Here is a 24,411-nt window from a genome sequence, read left to right as displayed (position 1 = left end):
TCCCTCTTAATTTTTTTTTTAAGTGAGACGGATTTGCTTTCGAATCTTCAAACACCGCCATCTTCGTCAATGCGAACTAACCCCAACGCGTTTATTCCACCAGTATGCTCCCAACAGCTGTCTTCTTCATTCGGAGCTCATCTTGGTCAGACAATGACTGGGCAGGGAAATACACTGAGTGGGTCACTTTCTTTTACTGCTGCCATTTTTGTCGTTCATTTTTTCATATGTTCGACATACGATTTTGGGATTTAGTAGGTACTCCAATGTTACAACGTATATCCTCATTACCCGGGTATGGCAGTACTGGAGAGTCGACAGCTGGCAGTAGTTCAGCTGATAGTGGATCTGATTCACCGAATGGAAGTTTCTCTCCTGGACTCGATTTGGACGAAAATGGTACCTAGTGTACGATTCGTTCTCTTTTTAATACAAAGATTGCCTGAAGGCTTACCACCCTTGCGTTGCAGCACAGACAGCTCGATAAAACTTTCTTATTAGGGTCGTTCGGAACTGGGTTTATGGCGCCCCTTCCTGTCAATCAACGAAACATGAATCAGCAGTTACCGAACTCACTCAGCTACGACTTGAGTAGGTGAGTCTGGGCAGATTGAACATTGGATTCATGCGTTTGTTTGGAGATGAGGATTCTCTACCAGCACGTCAATGGTCAATTTAGTAACGTTGCACAAAACATACATAATATGAATGATGGAAAAATTCCAGATGAAATCCAAAGAGTGTGATAAAGGATAAGGATGGTGTCTGGTGTTCATCAATCCGGTTGAGATGCGCTATCACGTTCTCTTCAATTCAGAATTGTTTGATGTTCACGAACGTGTAACTGGCATATTCAATGACTTGCGGGGGCTAGCCAATGCGTCAAGTCAGTGTTTTGTCCTGCCAGGCAACGACCACGGAGGGATGAAGGGCTTGGTGAGCACTAGGGCGGACTCGAACCTCCGATCGATCGTGCAAGCAGCGTAGAGCATCGAGTGTGACACATTTCATAATTTTATAAATTATCATAATTGTTGTAATTGTGAGGCGGTGTAACGCAGTCGATACGAGCGAGGTTCCGCAGTGGATGCAGCATGATTGATCGGAGGTCGATTATTCGTTCGTGAACCTCAAACGATTCTGAATAGAATTGAACGCGGTGGCGTGTACTAAGCGGTTTGATTAATGCCAGAAATTTTATCCTTTATCCATTGTGGTAATTGTACGAGTTGCTATGTTTCATAAATGCGTACATGCGGAAGGAATTGATATTTTTTATGTACTGTAGAAACTGTGCTTGAGTGCAAAATAACACTAGCGAAAAATAGGAAAGAAAAAGAAAGAAAGGAAGAAAGCTACGTTGTGGTCTGCTTTCTTTGACATGGGTGTTATAGCACTAATCTGTGCAGGAAATGTTGAGTACTGTCTTTTCGTTCAATAATTGACCACGTGACACATTGATGCGGAGTAATCTCCATTTTCACCTCGAGAAGCCATGTATTTAAACGATTTATTACTTAGATGTTGAGGTTAAAATAATTCTATTCAAACTTGCTTGTGACTGTTTTCACATTTGGGATGTTCCGATATTTCGCGGTGCGGAAAATTGATAGAATATCGTAAAATATGCACGTACAGTTGCAAATTTCTGGAATGCTTCCGGTGATTTGCTCGGAGGTCGCTCAGCTAACTAAGCAGCAAGTAAGATTTCAGCAAGTCTTTACTAACTGATCATTTTGACGGTTGTGAATTATTACTAGTCAAAAGGTAAGGATCATCTGTTAGTCTAGCAAGCAAGTTCGCCTAATATGAAGGGAAACAAATCTCGAATGTTTTGCCAAGCAAAGTCAATGCCATCAACTGATATCTCTTATCAATAAAGTAAAGGTATTCGAGACCCCGAAAACCAAAATAATATCTTCTCATAACCACCGCTTATCGTTTTTATCTTCGTACGAAGGTGCTTTCCCAACTGCTTCATTTTTGCCCACTCTGCTTACATATTGAGCTATTAGTATGAATTAGACGCTCTCAAGAAACTTCACAAAAAGCTCTCAAAGACATGCTGTACAAGGATGCGTGTTTGTCACCGTTTTTCAAAAAGCTAAGCAAGCAGTGCTCATACGCCTTCATACATTATGCTATTTTCGGTTTCGTAGGTAGCTTTGCAACGATTGAGATTCAAGATCGCCGCTGAGTTGCATGAGGAATTGTCACTTTCGTTTGGTACTAAAATATGCCGGGAAACTAAAACAATGGCATATGTTGGTCTAATGACGCAGTGGTACTGTCACATTATTTCCTTCCACATACATTCAACTTGGGCGGGTGTGGCGCAGTCGGTTGGAGGTCCGTTGTAGCCACACGGTCGAGGGTTCGAATCCGCCCTAGTGCTCACCAAGCCTTTCATTCCTCCGGGATCGATAAATTGGTACCAGACTTGTCTGGGAGGGTAAAAGCACTGACTTGATCTTGGCCCCTGCAAGTCATTGTATAGTCCAACATGCGTTCCAAAAACCTCATTACGAATTCCAGTAAAACGCGTTCCCAAGTGGATTGATACGCCAGCGACTTTATCCTTTATCCTTTATGTTCAATTTTAGATGTTAAGAGGACTTCATCAAATTCATGAATAGTTACTATATAAGAAATTCCTAAAGAATTATTGCTGTATATGTCGTTTGCCTAGGAGTATATACAGTTGAGGCGCAGTGCACAATTCCATATATTGTGAGATCCTCTCATCGAATTTTTCTAGAACGAGCACTGATCCTATGATGAACGGCCTCATTGGAGACATTATGTCGCTAACGTTCGACGAGAAATGGGAAAGGGCACCCGGTCGTCTGCCAGTGTTCGCCCAGCTCAGCAATGCCCAGTAGAGGGAGCCAGCAGCAGCTTTCTCAATACTCGTATTCCAAATTGTCGAAGCTTCCGTCTGAAACTTTTTTCGTCATGAGTTCTCCTGAATCTCAATTCTCAGCTCCTACTTCTAGACTTCATCAAAAGTCAAAAACTATCCGATTCGTTGTAATAACTGTTTGTTTGCTAGTTCGCACTTTCTAACTTGTGCATAGGTTTACTAACCAGTTGCATTTACAACGCAGTTGCTTTCTTTCTACTCCCGGTCCTTCATTTTACACTCGCAGAGATCACTGTTTTCCTTGGGATGATGTACACACTGTAGATAATGGATGTTTGGCATCCTTAGATGTCGTGCCTGATTCGTTGTGCCTTGAGATGTGCGCGCATAACCAACGTTCGCTGAAGTAGGTGTCACATCTACCTCAAAAACCTATACTGTTTGGATTTGGGAACTCTACACTGCACCCATGGCCTGGTCAATAGCGTGAGCGCGGAAGAGAAACACTGACTAGGTTATTAACGTCGACATTGTGTAGGACCATTTGTAATTAATTCTCTTCTTCTACGCGTAATCGCAAAAACTTTGTCCGTAACACTCGACAAGACACCGTGTCGATGGTGCGGGACGCGTGGAACTGCGTTCGCCGACATCCTTTTCTATCGCCACACCCCAGGCAACTGTAAATTTAATTGCATCGTATCTGAAAGGTTTAATTTATTCAAACGTGATTTCTCTTATTTGCCCTACCTTCCCGCCTTTTATATCTATTACTGCCGGTGTTAGCATTACATATATACGCGTTCGTAGTGTGTTCCACTCTAATCCATTTATTAACAACACATGTTCTCCTGTTCTGACAGAGTTCACGTATTTTTTTCTTAGTACACCTGTATATGTTGCACCAGATTGTCATTCATTCAGACAAACTCGAGTTTCGTACACATTCATCTCGTTTTACTAATATCAATCATTCTTAAAGGTGTGCCACCGGTATTTAATAAGTCTGCATATTAATATTGTCACAGTTATTCGCGTAGACATACCATTTCCAGCTTAAAGTTGAATTTTCCTTGATACAGTGTTATGGTATGCCCACGTGTCTGTGTGTGTTTGCCAGTACATATGGTCCTTACATAATCCCAGTATCTTTCGTGCAACCACCTGGCTGCTTCCGTATTTATTCTGTTCTGCTTTTCATATATGTGTTCACGTTCCTACTGTGAATTGTAATTTCTTCATATTTCCTGTCTTCTGTAAGCATTGTATAGATCATTAGAGGATCTGTGATGCGTCTGGAATTGTGGCAGTTTTTTTCAATCGGAAGTTCTTCGCCAGAAATGCCCGCAGTTCTCGACCTCATAGAACCACAACTCGCTTAGTTTAGTTAGCTACGCTAGTTATTGCTATTATCCTCTGGATATTCGCAGATTTAATACATTCTATTTAGATGTTTCTATTTTATCAGATGTTTCCAGAATATTTCTGACCATCATATTGTTGAAATAAAAATAATATTGCCCTGGAATGCGCAAACTGATGTGTGAACAAAAGTGCTTCGCGAGCAAATCCGATCCATAGTTTTTACAATGGATTTGGTGATTGCTCATGCTACCACTCAGCTGCGGTTAGCATGTGATTCGGGGGCCGTTTATTGAGAAATCTCTTCAGAGAACTTATGAAGGGGTCAATTTTTCACTTCTTGATATCTAAAACAGACAGTATTGCTTCGCTGCAAAGTAACTGAATTCACATCAGCAAACCTTCAATGGGGGACGATCAAGGACGTGCTTAATGGGCGAGAAGTTTTTGCTCTTTTTATTACGTAAATTTGTGTTGAACGGATTCGCAATTGAAAAATAGACTGCGTATCTTGCACTGCGTTACATCGAGCCTGTCTACAGATAAAGAGAGCAAAAAATTTGGCCTATATTGTTTGCGAGGGAGGAAAACGTACGATTCTTCATTTTGCTAGCGCTTGCTAGTATCCTCAAATTCGGACGAGCGTACTAACTGGTCGGTTCCATCCTATGGAATTTTCTGTCATTCCAATCCTTCAGCTCTTGTGTAAGCGAGTAGCGTAAGTAGAAATACATGTTTTGTGATCAGTCTTACTGAGTGCTAGCAGGGTGGAAATAGTCGCCGCCTTTACGCACTCAAATTCTGTTATTCGTTTCCTGTACAGTCCACTTGATTTGGAAAAAAAGGAAAAAAAAAAAAAAAAAAAAAAAAAAAAAAAAAAAAAAAAAAAAAAAAAAAAAAAAAAAAAAAAAAAAAAAAAAAAAAAAAAAAAAAAAAAAAAAAAAAAAAACAGTCCACTTATGCGCTTCTCTTCGCAAATTGAATTCGATTCATTTGCCTAGGGGACGAGAAATTCGATTGTTGGTGACCCCAGCAGTCTTGAAAACAAGCAAACAGTTTCCGAGTCTTCAAGAGCTGTGTTCAAGGATTACACTTCCTAAGAAAATAACGTAGATTCGTAGTCGATCTTTGAGAGTATCGGTTTGCAAGTTAGGGTAAGATGCGACTGTGGAGTTGTGGACACGTTCACATACAGTCTTTCTATCATTCTTTCTTATCATTCTCCTATGCTCATTCTTCTCGTCACTTTCCATACTCCGCATTTTTCAGCGTTCCCCATGTCGGTTGACGTTAATTGTGTCAGACTGGACTTTACCTCACGTAAGTCTAGGACTCTCGCTGTTGGTCAGATGACCTTCCCCACTTTAGCCGTCGAGCATCCTCACATCTTCGAAACACGTAGAACATCTGTCTGCCTAGCAATCTTCTGGTCTCCACATTATATGAACGAGGGAGCCGATGCGTCCCGTTGCTAGTTGATAAAACCCATGTTAATCGTGAAGACTTCATGCTTGGAGTGGTCAAACATGGACAGATAGATTCGCAGGCGATGGCAGACGGGCGCAGACAACGACGACAAAATATTAGAGACTGAAGTAGCTTCAGCACTTCTTTCCTGTATGATCCACGAGTTCAGTTGGTTGTCTGCCCTCATTCCTATCCATACCACAAAGAAAAGTGGTCAGAGCGTATCTCAACGGTACATCGAAGTAGCAATTGAAGGTTTTGCCAAGTGCTGCTTCTAACATCATTGCTTTCGAGACAACGGTGGGAGAAACAAATGATTGCTTCTTGAGCTTTTGCATGCCTCACTGATGCGCGTGTTGACAGGATGGAATGCGTGATTGTTACTAGAGAACAGGGATGTGTGTTCCGTTTGGAACCCTACCATGTCTACGGGGATAGCTTTGTTAGAGCACAGCGGATGAGAGCGTGAATTGATAGCATTAGTGAGGAGTGAGTGAGCATTATTATTTCTTCTCATCCACAGTCGAACCCATTTTACTGCGGATGAGAAAATAGGTGGTATAGGTGGATGTAAAATAATATTAAAACGTTGCACCCAACAGTACATATGAACGTAGGAGAAGGAAAGAGTAGAAATGCCAATTTGTTGGTGAGACTCTTCCTCTTCTTTTCTTCTTTCTTCCGAACAACAATTTTACCTGGGCGATAAGTTGCTTTCAAACTATCATCCTACCTTTCTCTTTCTTCACTTTTTCACTTTTTTTCTCCCCCAAGTCGTCCATGTTTATCTTTTCCATTCATGATCGATCAAATTCTGCTCTTAATTTCGATAACGAAAGCGATCTTACACTGCCGAGGAAAATTTATTCAGGTATGTGGTTAAAGTTTAAAGGTTAACAGACAGTAAAATAGTTTTCCGACGCTGTTCTCCATAACCTTAGGCAGAAGCTCAAACATGTATGTTCAATAATATTCATGCAGGATTGAAGCCGTTTCTCTGGAAAATGTGCACCATGAATCCCACCTTAATGATGTGGATATTTGCTGTTTTGATTTTAGCAGGAATTGTCATGAACGGGTTGGAATCCGAATGGGTGAACATTCGCTTACTTCTTTTGTAAACCTGTAGCGACCATAAATTTTACTATTCAGGAAAATCTAGAGAGCGCGAGTAATAGTCTCTACGCTGACAGATATCGAATTAAACGAGATCGATCTGAAGATGTCGAATTGAAAGTGCAGAACGCCTATAACTTGTGGCATAAGTGTATGATGCATGTACTAGAACCTTTGCTATTCGATTCCAGTAAGGTGGGAACAAATCTTTTTTTTACCTTGTGTTTAGAGGAAAACCTGTCTCTTCTCCAATCTGGATTTTTTGGGCGGAAATCAACGGCCTGCCTATAACAGCAACCGAATATCTCCTTTAAAAAAGGAAAGCAAATGGGTTACAAAATTTTGATCTCTGCACCGCGTGTGAAGTGCTTGCAGTTGATTCAGTTGACAACAAGAATGACTCAAACGACTCGCCTTCCAAAGAGGAGTGGCTAAGGAGGACAACAGTCGGATGAATGTGTGCAGTGACCTATTCACTTCTTTCCTTTTAGTTGTGGTATGCTCTTCGGAAGACTGTACGGAAATGCTACGGCCTCACACCGCTTGTTGCTATTAAATATAGCAACGTCATGAACACAGAAGATAGGAAGTTCTTCATTTTGAGTAGCACAAATGTAAGTTTGTACTCTTAGAATAAAGGCTGGCGTAGCGCTGTCGGTATCAGGTTCAGCTATGTCCGCACTATCGATGGGAGGTTCGAATCCGCCCTTGCGTCAACCAAGCCTTCTGAAGTCGACATGATGGTACCAGGCTTGTCTGGGGGAATAAAAAATTGAATTGAGACATCGGTTAGCCCCAAAAGTCAGTGAATAAGCTAGTTAAACGTTCGTAAACCTCAAACGATTCAGACCTGACGATACTGGAAACGAGATGGTTCATCTCAAGCGAATTGGTTAACGCTAGACACTTTAACTTTTTACTTGTCTCTTAGAATAATTTTCACTATTATCATTTCTACCTTTAACGCTGTCATGTTGATGCAGTGCCTCGTCGCATGTTTCCATACCTGATAGGTTATCAAAAGCGGCGCGCATCTGTGCTTTTCAGGCGATCTGCTGTGGGTTTTTTTGAACCAAAGTTTAAAGGATGAATGAGACAGTAGATAGTAGGCTCAGTATAGCAGGTGGGTACTGTTGATGCATGCTAAAAGCAAAGAAAATGCTTGCTGTTAGCGTACACACCACGCTCTGTTTCATTAATGAGATGCGGTAAAGAATTCTGGAGAAGTAGGACTTTTTCGGACCGACTCAAGGGCTTCCAAGTAAATCCTAACACATCAGAAGCAGAAAGCCCATCTATTGAGTCAATCTCTGGACGAGCATAAGGTTGCTTTTGGTCCATGGTTAGCCCCTTACTACACCTGAGAATTACGTACTATCGCGACTAACCGGCTGCTGTCCCCCTAGTGAGGGAGATCCGTGGAAATGTACGTGATACAACATAAGTGCTATAATGGCATGATGTACTTTCTCTGAGGCGCTTCACAGAATTTGCGAGCGTGCCACCACCAGTAAATGACTATTAATCAACCTCTATGACGTGACGGTGTTCGTTGGGAAACGGTCACCTTCATCACTGGACAAGATCCTTCGTAATCTTCATAATGAATAGTCTTGTTTTGCATCTCTTTATTGGCACTCCGCTTTCATATTACGACTAGACACCAGAAAGGGGAAACGAATTGAGGATCGACTGTAGTTTATTCTTCAACGACTAAAATTGTAAAACCAGTGGAAATTGACAGTTTGTATTCAATAACGTGGGAGGGAGATGACTGTATGAGATGAAATCATGAGTGCAAATGTTGAAGTTTGCAACACTTTTTCTCGGGGTCGTCAATTAAATGAAAGACAAAGAATAAGCGTAAGGCCAAGATCAGTATGCTTCACGACTTTGAATCTTATTTGGAAGCGAACACTTTGCAGAGCAAGCCAAATTTAATCTCGCTTTTAACAAAATCAGTAACAAGATGATAAGTATTGCAAATTTATATTCAAGATTCGGGGCATGCTATCTTGAGAAATATTTTTTCCACTTCTGCTGTTTCTCCTGCTTGCTCTACTTTGAGCCAAAAAGTTTGTTACTTCCATTTCCAGCTTAATAATTCTTGACAACCGCCTTTTTTCGATCACACATTGAGTGCAGCTTTCCACTTTTTCCCATAGGAGAGTTTAAGCAGCAAATAGTACCAAACAAACTTTGGCTGCCTCACTTCACCTACAGTATAAAGAAACATTGCTCGATAAACTATGATTTCATAACCTCTGTATTATTCGTAATTGAGTTTAGAATACGGCCTGGAATGTAATCACTCTTGGAGTTGGACGCGACATTCTGGCCGAAAAGAAACTTAAACGACTTCTACCGAAGGTATCATCCTGAGTTCGCAAATCTGTCTGCAAGCAGTTTTGTGGTTATTATTCCATCAAGAGATAACTACATTATAGAAAATTTTATTGTGGGAGGTTAGGCGAAACTTTCTGGTAAAAAAAACAAAAAAAAAACGTAAAACTAACTACAGTGGCCAATCATGCTGGCAATTTAGTAGACTTTAGCCATAAATATGTGCTACATATATGTCCGGTCCACTTCGTTTACAGTATGGTTTCTGCACAGTAATCGTAAAATTAACGATATTAACGGCGCAGCCGAAGCTTGAAACGCTTCCAACTTTCTTTATTTGTTTTCTTTCAAAATTCACAGTCGCAACTCGTTAACTCAACTAATTTGTTCGTTTCAAATCAATCGTTTCATTGTCTACGGACGCCAGCTACTTCGTACCTGCTGTTGCTGAATAAATATTCATTTCCTTTTATGTTTTCTTGTTATACCAACGAGGTTTAGGTGAAACTTCCTTATTGGCCTGACGTTTCGACAAACTCGTCTTTTTCAAAGGCCAGTTTCACCGACTAGCGGGGTTGGTAAACCACCGCGTTCTTAAAGACGGTCACCAAGCTTAAAGACGGCGTTCGCCTTGGTGACCGTCTTTAAGAACGCGGTGGTTTACCAACCCCGCTATTCGGTGAAACTGGCCTTTGAAAAAGACGAGTTTGTCGAAACGTCAGGCCAATAAAGAAGTTTCATCTAAACCTCGTTGGTATAACAAGAAAACATAAATACACTATCAAATACCGAGGTTTTAAGAAGAGAGGATTTGGAGATTATTAAAGAAATAATTGCTCTGAACCAGTCTCTTTTTCTTATTTTTTAGATTCATTTCCTTTATATAATTTTGCACTTTCATTAAGAGAATACAAATTCTACAAGGAACGTGGTGAGTTCGCTACTTTCAAATCCCAAGAAATCATTTTCTCTTACTTATTTACAGGGAACAATCTTACTTTCGAAACCATAATGAATCACAAAGGAACAAAAAATAACATTTGCATTCTTCGTACTCTTCTCCTTCGTAGGTGTAGGGAACAGTAGCGGCATGGAAAGTAGAGTACAGAAAAAAAAGCAGCGGGTGATCTCTTCAAGTTCCAAACTTCTGTGAATGTCATGAACTAGGGCTGAAATTTGAGTATGGCTAAAATTTTCTGAAATTTTTATCTCTCGTTATCTCTCTTGAAGGCATCACCCCACTAATCTGGGGTGGTGCAGATTTCAGGTGGAGTACTCGTATACGGGATGGGAGACTATGGAGAGGGGGGTGATTCCGTCCATTTCTTCCTAATTGCACTAAAAAAACGGCCCAAAAGATGCGGCGCGTGCACAAGGCTGGCGCGCTCCAGTCGAACTCCTTGTAGAAAATAGTGCGCCAGAACGAATGAAGCCGTATCTTCCGGGCCGTTTTTCACGGCAATTAGGAAGAAATGGAATCACCCTTCTCTCCATAATATACGACTCTGTATGGGCAAAACCCACCTGAAACCCGCACCACTCCAGATTCGTGGAGTGAAGCCTTCAAAGAAAGTGGAGTTCGGGTTGTAGATTACGAAAGTTGTAGATTAGCGTGGCCCGCTCAATTCTCCAAGTCGCCCTGAAAAAACAGCGTGGGAACCTCCCCTGTTCCTGCGAGGTGTGTTAGAACGTACCATCCTTGCACTTGCTTTGTTCCTTCAGCAGACTATTCGTTGGTTTTACTTGTATTGTAAATTATTGCTGATGAAACCTCACTAATCTTCGGCCGCTCGGTCGGGGACGCGACGTTTTCATAAGGGTGACGAGTTGCATTTGATTTCACAGGAAAGAATGTCATCTTCGACGTTGTTTTTACATTTTAATTTTTAGTTTAATTAGTCTCTAGTTTTTTTTTCAGTTTAGTTTACAATTACGAGAAGATGAGTGGAGCCACCATCGGTTCTGTAATCTATAACCCGAACTCTACATTTTTCCTGGGGTTTTCGCACCACGGCAACTTCGTACGCTACCTTTGAATTATTGTAGCTATTGTTTTCTATTTGATCCCACTTCTTGCTTTCGCTAATTGTTCTCATTCCATTTTTCCTCATCTTTCCAATTCGTTTTTTTAAGAGAAAACGCCTTTTCTTAAAACTGTTTCACCGACGCAAATTTTGATGGGCTGTAATAAATGAATACCCGCATGGGAACTTAATAACTTGTTACTAATTACAGCTAAACCTTATCAAATTCGCATTAAAACCCGTGATGGAACACACTAATGATTTTCCGAGGCAAAGTTTCCCAAGTCTCACTCAAACCAAGTACTGAATATTCAGCGGCCTTTATAAGACACAAATACAGCTTAGCTTGAATGAATATCGTATAAGTGACCTCGTCAACGAGGGCCTGTCGGCAGTCCCTTTGGCTGATGTCAGCGTTCCGCTGGGCATTTCATCCGCTAAAACATATTTTTGTTTATATGTCTCCTTTGTTTCCATCTCCTTCCTCTAATTAAACCGCTATTATTTTTTTTTAATTTGAAACGCGCGTGTAGCGGAGCCAGTAAAATTTTCGGACTACACTAGCTATATAGTTCAAAACCGTGCTTGTACCAAAGAAGTCTTTCAGAATTCAGGGTCGATAATTCAGCACCATTCCTTTCTGGGAGAATAAAAAACTGACTTGACACACTAGCTAGCTCTAGCAAGTGGTAGTGGCGCTGTATACACATTCACGTATTTATTTCTGAATTGGAGGCGAACATTTAGGTGCATCCCCATAAGGAATGATCAGCCCCTTGCACTTTATCCTTCATTGGATTGTTTTAAGATTAATGGAAGCTCTAAGGATTGGGTAAACGAATATGGAGTAGGGAGCTTTGAAGATGCCGAATTAAGAACGATTTGGTTGACAAGATCAGTCGCACGAGATACTGTATCTAGCAAATTCGCTGTATTTTTTCTACTCGAAAAGCTTTATATTATAACATTTCTATGATTGAGAATATCTTTCCCCTCCCTTTCTCCCCTCAACTTGACTTACTTGACTTAGCCGGCGGGAGGATGTTATGGTCTAACGCAGCTGCTCCGCATCTTCGGTGATTCGTCCTTAAATAGATTTGAGCTCATTATGGTTCAATCTTCCAAGAAAGCTCCCACGGAATCTTTCCATCCATATCAGTTTTATACTCTGCGGAACGTTACCTCCTCCCTGAATTGCCTGTCGATGTCAAGCTTCTTCAGACTTTTCTCCACTATCGAAAGCCCGTCCGGGACTTTCGTTTACGTCCAGATGGCCTTTCCAGATTTTTGATGTCATTCACCGTTACACCATATTCACTTCTGAGTTTCTTTCTTATGACACACCACTGCCGAAAATTAGCCAACCTTCCGTCTAAACAGCATCCTATCCATATAGTCGAGCTTCCCCATCACCTTTGATGGCGCTGCCTAAGTCTAAGATACATTATGATATGAAACGAATTGCGGAAAGGTAGACTTGCAGCTTGACTTCATTGGTGATTGGGGTCGACCAAAGACATGTTCCTGAGGAGTTGAACGCAGAAGTGGAATTGGCGATTCTTTGCTGAATATCTCTCTCGTAGCTCCGGTCGTTTTTAGTCATGTAACTCAAAAACAGAACTCGTCTACAAGTTCAGCTGGTTGTCTGTTCAACCTGATTCTTGCCGAGGGTCTTGCGGAGACCCATATCTTCTCACATTTATCAGGGCGAAGTCGTAAACCGTAGGCCGCAGCTAATTTTGGCACAAGATCGGCGATATGTTGCAACTTCGCGCTCCTTGAACCGAATATCATCACATCGTTGGTGTACTCAAGATCGACCAGGGGATGAGCAGATAGCGCTAAAACGACATCGGCGTGGCATTACTCAGCTGTTCTTCGCAGGATATCATCGACGGCAAAACAGAAGAGAAAAGGTGCCGCGACAGCCCCTTTTCTTACTCCAGTTTCCGCTTCAAACGATGAAGTAAATGCTGCGTGGTGCTCGTACAGTACAGTTGTTGTCCATGCCCCCGATATCTGCCCGGAGTGCGTTGAAAAGATTGCCTCGGTAAGGAAAGCCGAGAGCGGCGTCGAAACCTGGGAGGGCTATCTGCATGAGCTTTGTATGGTGCTGCATCATTTCGACTGCTTTTCTGACAATGCACACCTTGTCAGTCCAAGATGTCCGCTCGAAAGCAGGCTTGTTCATCTCAGGGTTTCTTCGTGATGTTTGGCTAGCCGAATTATGTGTGTATATCCCCAGGGGTCATGCATCCTTTCGTCAATCCATATTGAAGGGATGATCTTTGTCATCTCACGATTTCCAGGTGGAGGAAGAGATTTTAGTATTTCTTCGCTAATTTAGTCGCCTCCCCCGACTTTCCATCCTTCACTTTCTGGGCCCAGACCAAAACCTTCGACTCTGTCGGTGGTGCTTGCTGGCCGCGGTGTACATCAGTTGTTGGCGATGCTCGGGTTTATGAAGAGATGACGCTTGTCATTTTAGCAAGACCCTGAAATATTATCTCCAAATTGACAGGAGTACCTCACCAACACCCACTCTCTTTGCAGTTAGAGGATAGGTGAACACATATTCACCTTGCTGCTATATTGTCTTTGTAAAACATAGGTTTTTTTGGGTTCCTGTCCTCCCATACTCTATCAGACTCTTTCGCTCTTGACATCTATTCGTTGCAGCGATCACTTTTCAGCTGTTACTGGCGCTCTCCTTGCTTCTTCTTGTTCAGATCACTAGTAGTGCAGACAGCAAGTACAGAATTGTAGGTGGACCCTGTCTCCGCAGTGGTGAGCTTTTTCCTTGGCAACAAAACCGGGAGCTTTTTTGTGCAGCATTCGGACTACAACTGGTGAAAGAGTTCGCGGCTTTAAGCTTTTTCTTGGTCCATAGTCAAATATTTATAGACATCCTAAGGCCAAATTTCTTTTTGCATTCTTCATTCTTCAGACATGCCGCTCCTTTTTTCGGTTGAGATAGAACTCCTCTACTTCTCCTCAACCGTATCTTCAATATCCGAAGAATTGGGTGGTGATCAGAATCGAATGCGACGTCCTACCCAGCTCTAGATTTTTGAAAATTCGACGAGGGATGTTTCTGGTCAAGACGTAGTCGCGCACGTAGTTGAAATTTGTCATCTTCCACTGGTGCTGCTCTTCAAGCGATAAAAATGTTGACCTTGCAACGAAAACTGAAATGCCATTCTTGATTCCTCTTATATGCAAAAGCAATGATGATATTTGTCTGCTCGCAATTTCTAAACATGTGTACGCGTGCTGGGCGGCAACAGCTTTCTGCAGCGTAAGGGAAACTTGCTCAATATAACAGTGTAAGATATATAGCTCGTACGTTACCAAGGTGTATACTCGGAGTTTGCCTGATTACGTTTAGTGAAAGCAAGGTCATCAGTACCGGCAGTAATGAGATTTGTCAAACATAGATAAGTTAATTCATTCAATTCGCATGATTTCTACGGACCTGCAGGATGGACTTTCGGAAATTGTTCGAGGTTTCAGAGTTATTGTCAAGCATCAGTACCATTTTCTGCTTGCTTTAGCAAAATCAAACTATTCGCAGTTAAGAGCGCATAGGAACCATTATTAGTGTAGTTAACACAGATCACTATTTGTGTAGGTAAATAGCGTGACTTCCACAGTTTTTGTTCCACTGCATCATGCTATACAGCTGCCGCAGCCAGATGCCTAGTTGCCTTTAGCGAAAGCAGGACCGCTACGTTCAGGTAACAACCTGCAGACTTGTATGCGCCACTGTTCCTCCCTCAGGATTTCACTAAATGATTTGTGCAAGTGGCCGCTGACATGAGATTTTAGCAAGTCAGTGCTTCCTCCTTGCCGCATTGTTATTTGAACCAGTGATACATATTGACGACATCTCGAAGCATTCTCCGATGTTTATCTAACATATGCCCAATATATAGAACTTATACATCTTTGAGAAGACACACCTTATCTGGTCCGGAAAGAAACCATATTTTCCGTCCGAGAAAAGTTTTAGTTCTTGAAAAGATAAGAAAATAGGCTACTACGTACAAGTGAACAATCTGCAAAAATCTTCCTGCTCATATCTATTAATTTTTAGGGGTCACTCTTCTACGGTGCGGATCCTATCTATAAGGAAAACGATGAGCTATATCCGACCGTGGGAAAATTCTTCCCCATTGCAGTGGGTAATGAGACAGTGTACGGTGAAGCCGATGTACTCTCACACGGTAGCGGTAACGCATTCAAGTTTTATAAAACATCAGTGCTAAGAAAGTATAATTTCGTAGTGAAATATGTATATATGGTGATGAATGTGTTCAACCGGGTGCTCTTAAAGCTTTCTCCACAACGCACACTTTTTCCCTGCTCCATAGAATCTCCCTCTCTGCATAGCTTAGGACGGGTTCCGGTCGAACACGTTTGGAGTCGACCACGTATTTTGTGTGATTTTATCGTAGGAATTTGTAACGCATTCTTGCCTTTTCAGGTAGGTATCGTATATTACCGGTTGTTCATCTCGACATTGTGTCATTCTTGAAAAAAATAGTTAAAACTCAGTTTGTCGACTTGCTACTTATGGACAACGAAGGTCAGCAATTTGAAAGCGAGTATCATCTGTGTTGTTGTCAGTGTTGTTAAAGGCATCACCCCACGAATCTGAAGTGGTATGGATTTCAGGTGGAGTATTCGTATACGGCATAGTAGATTATGGAAAGGGGGTGATTCCGTCCATTCCTTCCTAATTGCCGTAAAAAATGGCCCGCATGATGCGGCAAATGAACAAGGCTGGCGCGCTCCAATCGAACTCGTGGAAAGTAGCGCGCCGGAACGCTCGAAGCCGTATCTTCCGAGCCGTCTTTTGTGGCAATTAGGAAGAAATGGACGAAATCACCTTTCTCTCCATAATCTACAATTCCGTATACGAATACTCCACCTGAAATCCGTACCAATTCAGATTCTTGGGGTGATGCCTTTAAATTTTGGTGATAATTGACTGCAGTGTTATTCTTGTATAAAATAGAGTGTCTCCTTCGTGTTGGACATATCGGTCTCCATCAAACTCAACGGATGTGAAACCTTTTCTAAACCTTTTCTAACCTATTCTGCAGGAAATAGTTTGTATTCATTGTCTTATTAAATAGACCATTAGTTACAGAAGAACGCTTTGGCATTTGGTAGTCTCCAGATAAATAAAGGTGATCCAAGTGACAGTGAGTCTACATTTTTGTGGAAATACTCTCACCATAACTTTCACTGATCAGGAAGAAAAATTAGAGTGGAGTACTAGTGAATGTAAGCATTGGGTTTACATCCATGACTCCGTTGTGGCAATGCTATATTTTACAGCATGAGGGAGACGCAGAAGGTCACCACTTACGGCCACATCTCGCTGTTCCAGCTTGTGGATGTAGTTGATTTTTGAAAACTCCCTTTCTTGCTGGCGATGTTCAACCAAATTGAAAACAGAGCCGTAAAACATTAAGTGCGTAAAGTTTTTGTGCTGCCACTGTGTCGCTACCGAGACGTACACATAGCAGTTAATGACCACTTGTACAAGTTTTCAAGGTGTTGCTTGAGGTTTTCTGGCTCTTGGTTAGGAGGTCTCCCACATTGAATTCGGATACTTTTTTTGAAAATATGACATTTTTCCGCAATACATGCTGACCTTTTTTACTTTTTCGGATGGTTACAAAAGGTTTCATATCTACCTAAAGAATGTACTATAAGCAAGGAATGTTGTGATTGACCGAGATTGTCTCAGGTCCAGAGTACGACATTATACCGATGATGAGCTCAGGCAAGGAATTCGATCAAAATCGGATTGTCGTCTGTCAAATTTCTGCAGAGGTAATATCCAGCGTTGTTCGTGTGTAAAATATTACGCTTTTACTTGTTCTGATGTTTATATCGATCCTCTTTATTAGCTGTTTTATTGCATATGATTTTCCTTCTTCAGCTGCATGTCGGTCGCAAGCATCTGGGAAAAAACCAGCGGTTTGCTCCTCTTATCAGAGAGATTTTAAGAGATCGTCGTTTTGCTCTTCTCACTGATGTTGGATTTACACACCATCGTACATTTTTGATCAATTTTGCTAATAAAAACTGTGTCGAAAAATATATAGCACAGTTTTTTAAAAGTCGTTAATGCTTGCTGTGTACACATTTCAAGATTAAACTTGAAGAAGGCGAAATAAAGAGTAAACAATGGGATATTCATTGCCTCTCCAGACCTTTTAAAGAGATTTGATTTGTTGGTCTATTCTAGTTATTTGTGTTTCTCTCAACGAAAAATGATGGTGTTTTACGTGTGACACACCTCGTAAACATTCATTACAAATCATAACAAACAGATAAACGCATACGCTATTGGGAAGTGAGTGTTGTAGGCGGTTGAAGAAACACGAAGCAAGCAATCTGGAATAGTTTCGTTGTGGCAACGCTTCTCTCCCTGATGTGTATGACGGAGAAAAAAAGACGTTTTTTCTGCTACCTGATCCTTGAAGCCGTCACAGTATTTCTGCGAACTGATCACGAAAGAAAATTCACATGGGCTACATATGACGTTAAATGTGCCTCCATATTCGGATTCTGCTTCTTTCTGGATCGCACGTTTAGAAGTTTGGGCATCCTTTTCAATGTTCTGAAAGGGCGACAAGGGCTCCAGTGATTACAACCAAAAAGAAGAAAAAAGTACCTTAAGAATAAGCTCTTTTAACTTAGTATCATTGCAGTTGCCACCATCTGTAATGTGTGTTTAAAGTTACTCGTTTGTGTTTCCGTTTCTTCTCGGAGGAGTTTCGAAAAATCCAGAAATCATTTTGCTCCATCCAGAAATTTACTCGAATTTACTCATGGAACTTTTACGAGTATATAAATAAATAAAATAGAAAGTGCAAGACATCTGAAGGCGAAAAGATCCAATTTTTCACATGGTGAATGACTTTTTTGCAACACTAGAATTTGAGAGCATAGTCTTTGCTAATTCTTTTTCAATGTTCATCAACTTACAACATTCAACATTTTTCTGCTACTCACCCTTAGTAGCTCGTTTTGCACGAATATGTGGAGGTGTATATTTGAGCGGTGACTGAACGTCAATAACTGCGGCCGATACAGAGGAATCCACCTAAACGGTTGTTATTCAATGCTCATGAGATGAGAATTTTTGATTTTATTTGAAAATGACAGATGATTGCAAATTTCGATGATCCCTAGTTTCTTTCCTTTACTAGTTCTTTTCGATTGCTTCAGATCAGTCAACCTCATTCACTGGCTTAGATCCTGGCGAAAACTTCTGAAAAGATCCTCGCATTCGAGTGATAACATCGTCAATAGCTTTCTTCTCCAATTCTTCAGCGACTGGATCCATCGATGGTGCTGCTGACGATGTAACAAATTAACGTGATCATGTTGTTGCGAAACTTTTCTATGAACCTTCTGCTTGGATCGAGACATCGGATCTCTCATTCGCTCTGTCCATCACGCTGTGTTTCAGCTGGTGAAGCATTTGCTGTAGTTCTGCTACCATTGCTTCTAGTTTTTCGAAGGCAGTTTTGTTGTTGCTCACCTGATATGTGGGTGATGTTGTTCGATACCACAATATAAAGTCGACATGTTAGAAGGAACAATTTTAAGCCGTTAATGAATTTTAAGGAAGTGGCTGTCCAATAGGTTTGAACGGATTAAAAACATCACCCCACGAGTCTGAGGTGGTACGGATTCCAGGTGGAGTATTCGTATAAGAGATTATGGAGAGGTGGATGATTCCGTCCATTTTTTGCTAATTGGCGTAAAAAAAGGGAGCGCTCGAAGCCACATCTTCCGAGCCGTTTTTTACGGCAAGTAGGAGAAAATGGACGGAATCACCTTATTCTCGTTAATCTACGATCCCGTATACGAGTACTCCACCAGAAATCCGTACCACCTCCGATTCGTGGGGTGATGCCTTTAACAAGTTTCGAGCTCTATATCTGACTTTTTATTCTTTTGGATAACTGGAGTATAATTTGGCGTGTTGGAATTGAACGAAAGAGGGAAAAATGAGCATGGAACAGAGCGCGGAAAAGAAAGAAGTTCAGTGACACAGTTATGTAAACACAGCTCCTTGAAGGCAAAATAAACTTTATGGCAATAACCCGTTCAGTTCAAGTTTTTCCTACTCTTATGTTCATGGACTGAGATGAAAGGAAAAGAGACTTCTTGCCAGGAAATGAAGGAAAACTTACGATGACAAAGAAACTGGGCAAAGTTAAACGAGATACATGTGTAGTTAGAACACATGAACACATGAACATTAAAGATACATGTGTAGTTAGAAAAAAATTTCCAGAAGAATTTTCCTTAAAAATCTCACATTTGGGATCGATTAGATGTATGTCATAGTACTGTAATAGTAATGTATAAGTAAGCAAGTATCAGAAATCTTCTACAAATTTGTTTATGTCGCCTTCGGAAACCTACATACTCCGAGATAGCTGGCTTTACTTTTGAGTTTCTTCAGAAAATTTAGTATAACTGGGCACATAGCAAAGTTTTCACATATATAGGAGGGCATCTTTAAAGTTTTGGAGGAGATGTGAAACCTATTTTCGATCTTCTTAATCATTTCGAAGAGAACGGCAAGCATTGTCAGCAAAACGCGAGTATGAATCCCTTTCTAAAAGTTCATTACAGGTCGTGAACTCACCTTGCTGCTGGTGGTAGAGATATCATCGTTTTGGTGGAGCGGAAGTGGACCTTGGCTTCCACCTTGGAAGGATGAGAAATTCATCACTCTATGAAGTAATGATTGCCGTTTGGAAATGTGGAATTTGCCATCTGTTGTTAGTACATAGTTCCGTAGGAGGGAACCTTACCTGTGCACTGTGCTACCTTGAAACGAAAGAGGGCTGAGCAACATTTGGGGAATTATTCTCGAATGCACTTCAATCGGTATTTTCTAAAACAGTTCAAAGTTATTTCTCGTGCTGCTGCGAAATCTTTTCTGGTATAGAATTACTCACTGGCGAAACAACTTCTTTCCATTCTCTCCTTCCTGCACTTCCTGTTTCAAAGATTGCCAACCCATTGTTAGTTACCAGCCTGACGTGACCTTGCGACGCTGTTGTGTTTTCACTTTTCGAATCGTTTTCCTATAGAAAAAGCTTATAAAGTAACCTTTTTCCTGTTCAACCTTCTTTAGCCCAGCAATCTTTCAAAGTCATTTCAACAACTTGACAGTACTCTCATGTTGATGAAAATGTTTTTTTGTATCTATGCATTATATCTTGGCAGCATAGTTGAAAAATTCACTTTATCTTCATTTTGTGATATTTACACAGAGAGATAATAGTCCTACCTCTTCCTTAGTCGAGTTTCCTTTGATATCACCGGCAACGGGTTTCTCTAATAGTCTCTGAAGATCTGAAAAAAGACATTTTTGTACTGCAACTTTAGAGTAAGGCATCAGTGTCAGGATCACTAATGAATCCTTCATAATGTTGAAGTGGCGCGTGTTAAAACAAACACAAACAAACGCAAACGAAGAAGTAGAGGAAGATACCATTCATGTGTTAAAGTGATCTGTCTACTACATTTTCCGTAACGGGAAAGGTTAAAAGGCCATATATTTAAATAATGAGTAAATGAGTCGAAAAAAATTTGCACTCTTTCTAGAACTAGACTGCATCCCAGATATTTGGGCCATTGAATATCTCCTGCACAAAATACACAATTAGGCAATATAAACTCCAGGTTTCTCAATGTCCAGGTCCATTTGTATAGGGGAAATTGGAAAATAAAATGGTATCGAAAACCAAGTTGTAAAAACATTCTGATTCACTACCAATCGGCGCACCCCTGGAGAACCAAAAAGTCAGTCATTGAAAATATGTTTAAGACAGCGGCAATGGTTTCATCCGAGGCTCAAGGGCGCATTGCCTCCATAAACATGGCTAACCACATTGCTCAGTCCAATTGAGCAACTGAGCGACGGTGCCACAGGGTAGAACAAACAACAAAAATCCCTTTCTGTCTTCCTTTTATTTCGGATGACATGAGTAATGCAGTGCGAACAAGCTTACGACAGGCGGGTCTGCAAGACACAGTCAGAGTAGCGGACGTACCACCTGTGAACCTGAAGCAGCAGTTAGTCTGCAATCGCGCCTATGACAGACTTTATGAGACACCTAATTGCATCGTTTTTCCGAACGGGAGGCAGGGTGATTGCGTGGTATCGAGAGTTATCTTTCTAATCACCTGTCAGTTATGTGGGGCTGAATACATTGGCGAAACAGGAAGATCACTATGTATCGCGTCAAGGAGCACCTAGACTGGCTCGTAAAATCAAAAACATCATCCCCTTTGGGTACTCATTGCAGACAGTGTCATGACAATATCTCATTCAAGATAGCTGTCACTATCTTAGCACGCGAATCAGACGTTCTAGAAAAACATTGGAAGCGTTTTATATCAAAGTCCAATCATGAATCGTAAAGAAGAATGCATCGCTGTGGCCAACGAGTTGGCGCCATATCAAGACCTTTGCGGGTTTTGACCTACGGGGTCAGAGGCGGGGGCATCGTTACTAGTTAATACTAGCGGCGCAACCCTAACAACTGGTGGTCCGCTAACATCAAGATTTCGTGGCTATCAAGGTGAGCGCTGATCTGCTTTTCTGACGTTGCTTTCAAATATTCTGTTTGCTAAATCATATCTTGTGGGATGACGAGGGGTTTGAGAGAGTAGATTACACGTGTCTTTGATTTTTCCAGGCTCTGAAGAAGGCAACGACGCCGAAACGTTAGCCAGAATAAAGATCAATAATAATCTTGGTTCTGCTTAAAACGTAGTACACAATCAAACCCTACGATGCCAAGCTTCAAAGAAGGTCGAACTTGGAACCTACTCAACAATATAAACTCCATTCGACATTTATTTTATCACGAGAGGATTTTTCTGTTTTTTTTTTTGGTTGATTTATGCTTTGACTTCTCCAGTGAGATGAGCAATTTTTAAGCCTCATAAAGGCTCATTCAGTTAGAAACAGAGAAAGATGCTAAAAATCTCTGTCTAGTTGTTCATCGGAGACAGCCCAAGTCGTAGCTCGAAAGTTGTCGCCCGTAGGGGTTCTCTATGTACCTTTTTAACGCCGTCCGAACAATAAACTTCTACTTATTGAAACTGAAGAAGTGAAGTTCTTTTTTCCGTCAAATCGCAATAATTTGAGTCTGATCTGATCAGTGAAGCGAGATCTTCTGCGCTCTCGCGCGATCTAACGTTTTCCAGCTAAATAAACTATATTTGTGTGTTAATACTGTTGCAAAACTAGAATTGGATTTTACTCAGTGAATTGGATAAAATCAAGCGAGTTCTACTCAACTAACGAATACCGCAATCCTTCATCTACGGCATAACTATTAGGATAATTAATTCACAATCCTTACCATTAGTTTTAAGAGACCGATGTATTGGAAGAAGATTAGGATTACTTTGCTCCCTGACAGTGTAGCATTTTCAATCGTTCCTATGTCGTTTTCCAGATTTTTTAAAGAATTCTTGTTGGAACTTATTCGCAGCGCTGTTGCCAACTATTTTTATAAATGAACTAAGCTTCGAACAATGTTCGACGGAAGAGAAATAAATATTGCCTGTGCACTTGAGATCCGTGAGCGACCTGCATTCTTCCTTAGGTGCAGGGCAGGATGGTTCAACTACCGGACATGGATCGCTAATGCATCCACAACAACAAAGTGAGGACTCGAGAAGGGGTAGTGACTTGGCGATGTCAGTGAGGCAGGTGAGTATCACTACCAAAAGCATTCCTGCAAAAGAAAAGAAGCTGGAAAAAGATGTAAGTGCTAAATCGAAGAAAGTTCGAAAGAAAAGACTGATTAATAGATCATAACGTCACGCGGAGCGATTAGAAAGATTATCTGCTGCTGTGATCGCATTGGTGGGGATTATGAGATGTTCCTGACTTGCGCAACCCCTATCTTATATGCATGTCCTACTTTCACTAACTTCTGGGTCAGCATTCAACTTCCCCGAAATTCCACTAACAGACATTAATGGGTGATGTGAGGTGGATTTATGACTTATGAGTGCTTAAATGGCAGCGTCTAAGTCTGGGCAAAATCAAAAACTAAGAAAATATATTAAAGTATAAAGTTACAGCTTTGGGTGGGAACAGCGCAGTGCTAACAGTCTAGACGGTCTATGGTTAGTGGAACACTTTGGGGTAATCAAACCTCTGATCTCAAAAAATAAAATAAAAATTAGGAATAGGAAAATAAGTAGGTACCAGAAAGGTCTGGAGAAGGTGACGGTAGGGAAGAGGAGACGGAGAAAAACACTGACGAGAGACATCAAAGGATCCGTGAGTCACGGTATAGGCCGCTTACGCGTTCATGAACCACTAACAATTCTGATCTAAAGTCGAACACAATGCCGTATTCCAGAGGAAATGATCAGCGCCAAACACTGTGTCCTTTTTATCCCTCCAGTCCATCCTTGTAGATCCAGAATTTCTGGGAAAAAACTTCAAAGCACCGGTTCCGCTGGTCTTTCCTCTGTAGTTGTGATCATCATTAAGCAGACCAAAACGTGGTCACAACTCTGATGTATATTTTGGAACGGAAAAGAACTCTTTAATGATTCAACACATTTATGGTAAAATGGTAAAACGAATAGTTAAAGAGACAAATAGTTAAAGAGTACGAATAGTTAAAGAGAGGTACAAATGAATGTCATACTTCCGCGCAAAAGTCAAATAACAATCAACACAGTGATTTGAAAAGAGTGAGGAATATCTTAAGAAATATTGGGGGTGAAAAAATGCAGCCACTCTGAGGAAGTTTTGTGTGAATCTAAGCAAATTGCTTTTTTTATTCGAAAGTTGACAGCGAAACAAAATGATCTCCATAAACTCATTTAAATTACTCATTCTCAAAGTAACAGCTGCTTGAAATACTTCAAATAATAGAAGAAAATTAAGGGATTCAAAATAATCCTATCGAAAAAATCAGATTTCTAACAAAAATTTAGCCATCGCTGTTTTGAATAGAACATTACTGCATCAGGTTACTACATTTGCAGCACCAGTGGACTGTTATGCCAGTTACTATTTATGTGAGACAAAACTAGGAATTAACTGGATAATTTGTAAACAGCAATGAGAACTCCCCGTGAAAATTGAACGGACGTTTTTCTTTGTAAATTTAGGACTACTTTCAAATTATTTATTTTTCTATTTCCTGA

At 40.9% G+C, this 24,411-nt stretch overlaps 3 protein-coding genes across 5 annotated transcripts in view; 2 read left to right on the top strand and 1 right to left on the bottom strand.

Moving 5' to 3' along the window:
• Positions 1-2,882, top strand: part of RB195_014857 (uncharacterized protein) — a gene marked incomplete at both ends in the record, with an annotated part of 28,965 nt that extends 26,083 nt beyond the window's left edge. For both annotated transcript variants that reach the window (XM_064205293.1, XM_064205292.1), the window contains 4 exons: positions 24-178; positions 256-399; positions 502-595; positions 2,759-2,882. In XM_064205293.1, the coding sequence (XP_064061173.1) occupies positions 24-178; positions 256-399; positions 502-595; positions 2,759-2,882 (517 nt within the window). The remainder of the gene's footprint in view (positions 1-23; positions 179-255; positions 400-501; positions 596-2,758) is intronic.
• A 3,590-nt stretch (positions 2,883-6,472) lies between these two features.
• RB195_014856 (uncharacterized protein) lies at positions 6,473-17,320 on the top strand (the record flags this gene model as incomplete). 2 transcript variants are annotated; one of them, XM_064205290.1, is made up of 9 exons in its annotated part: positions 6,473-6,563; positions 6,674-6,786; positions 6,845-7,003; positions 7,300-7,422; positions 9,098-9,178; positions 15,272-15,401; positions 15,662-15,763; positions 16,937-17,022; positions 17,132-17,320. In XM_064205290.1, the coding sequence occupies 9 exons, from the start codon at positions 6,473-6,475 to the stop codon at positions 17,318-17,320; spliced, it is 1,074 nt and encodes a 357-aa protein (XP_064061171.1). The 2 variants fall into 2 exon arrangements, with proteins under 2 accessions (XP_064061171.1, XP_064061172.1); XM_064205291.1 differs by having other exon boundaries at positions 15,272-15,407.
• Positions 17,321-17,538: 218 nt separating this feature from the next.
• On the bottom strand, positions 17,539-22,974 carry RB195_014855 (uncharacterized protein; the record flags this gene model as incomplete). The annotated part of the gene is made up of 11 exons (XM_064205289.1): positions 17,539-17,589; positions 17,666-17,815; positions 17,870-17,916; positions 18,211-18,301; positions 18,437-18,555; positions 18,610-18,742; positions 19,862-19,949; positions 20,031-20,113; positions 20,178-20,306; positions 20,513-20,577; positions 22,803-22,974. 11 exons carry the CDS (start codon positions 22,972-22,974, stop codon positions 17,539-17,541), a joined length of 1,128 nt encoding a protein of 375 aa, XP_064061170.1.
• Positions 22,975-24,411: the final 1,437 nt, after the last annotated feature.

The sequence above is a fragment of the Necator americanus genome, chromosome V, assembly GCF_031761385.1.
Source record: "Necator americanus strain Aroian chromosome V, whole genome shotgun sequence".
NCBI classification, from domain to species: domain Eukaryota; kingdom Metazoa; phylum Nematoda; class Chromadorea; order Rhabditida; family Ancylostomatidae; genus Necator; species Necator americanus.
Note: the sequence above shows the minus strand (reverse complement) of the source record. Positions and strands in the feature narration are given on the sequence as shown.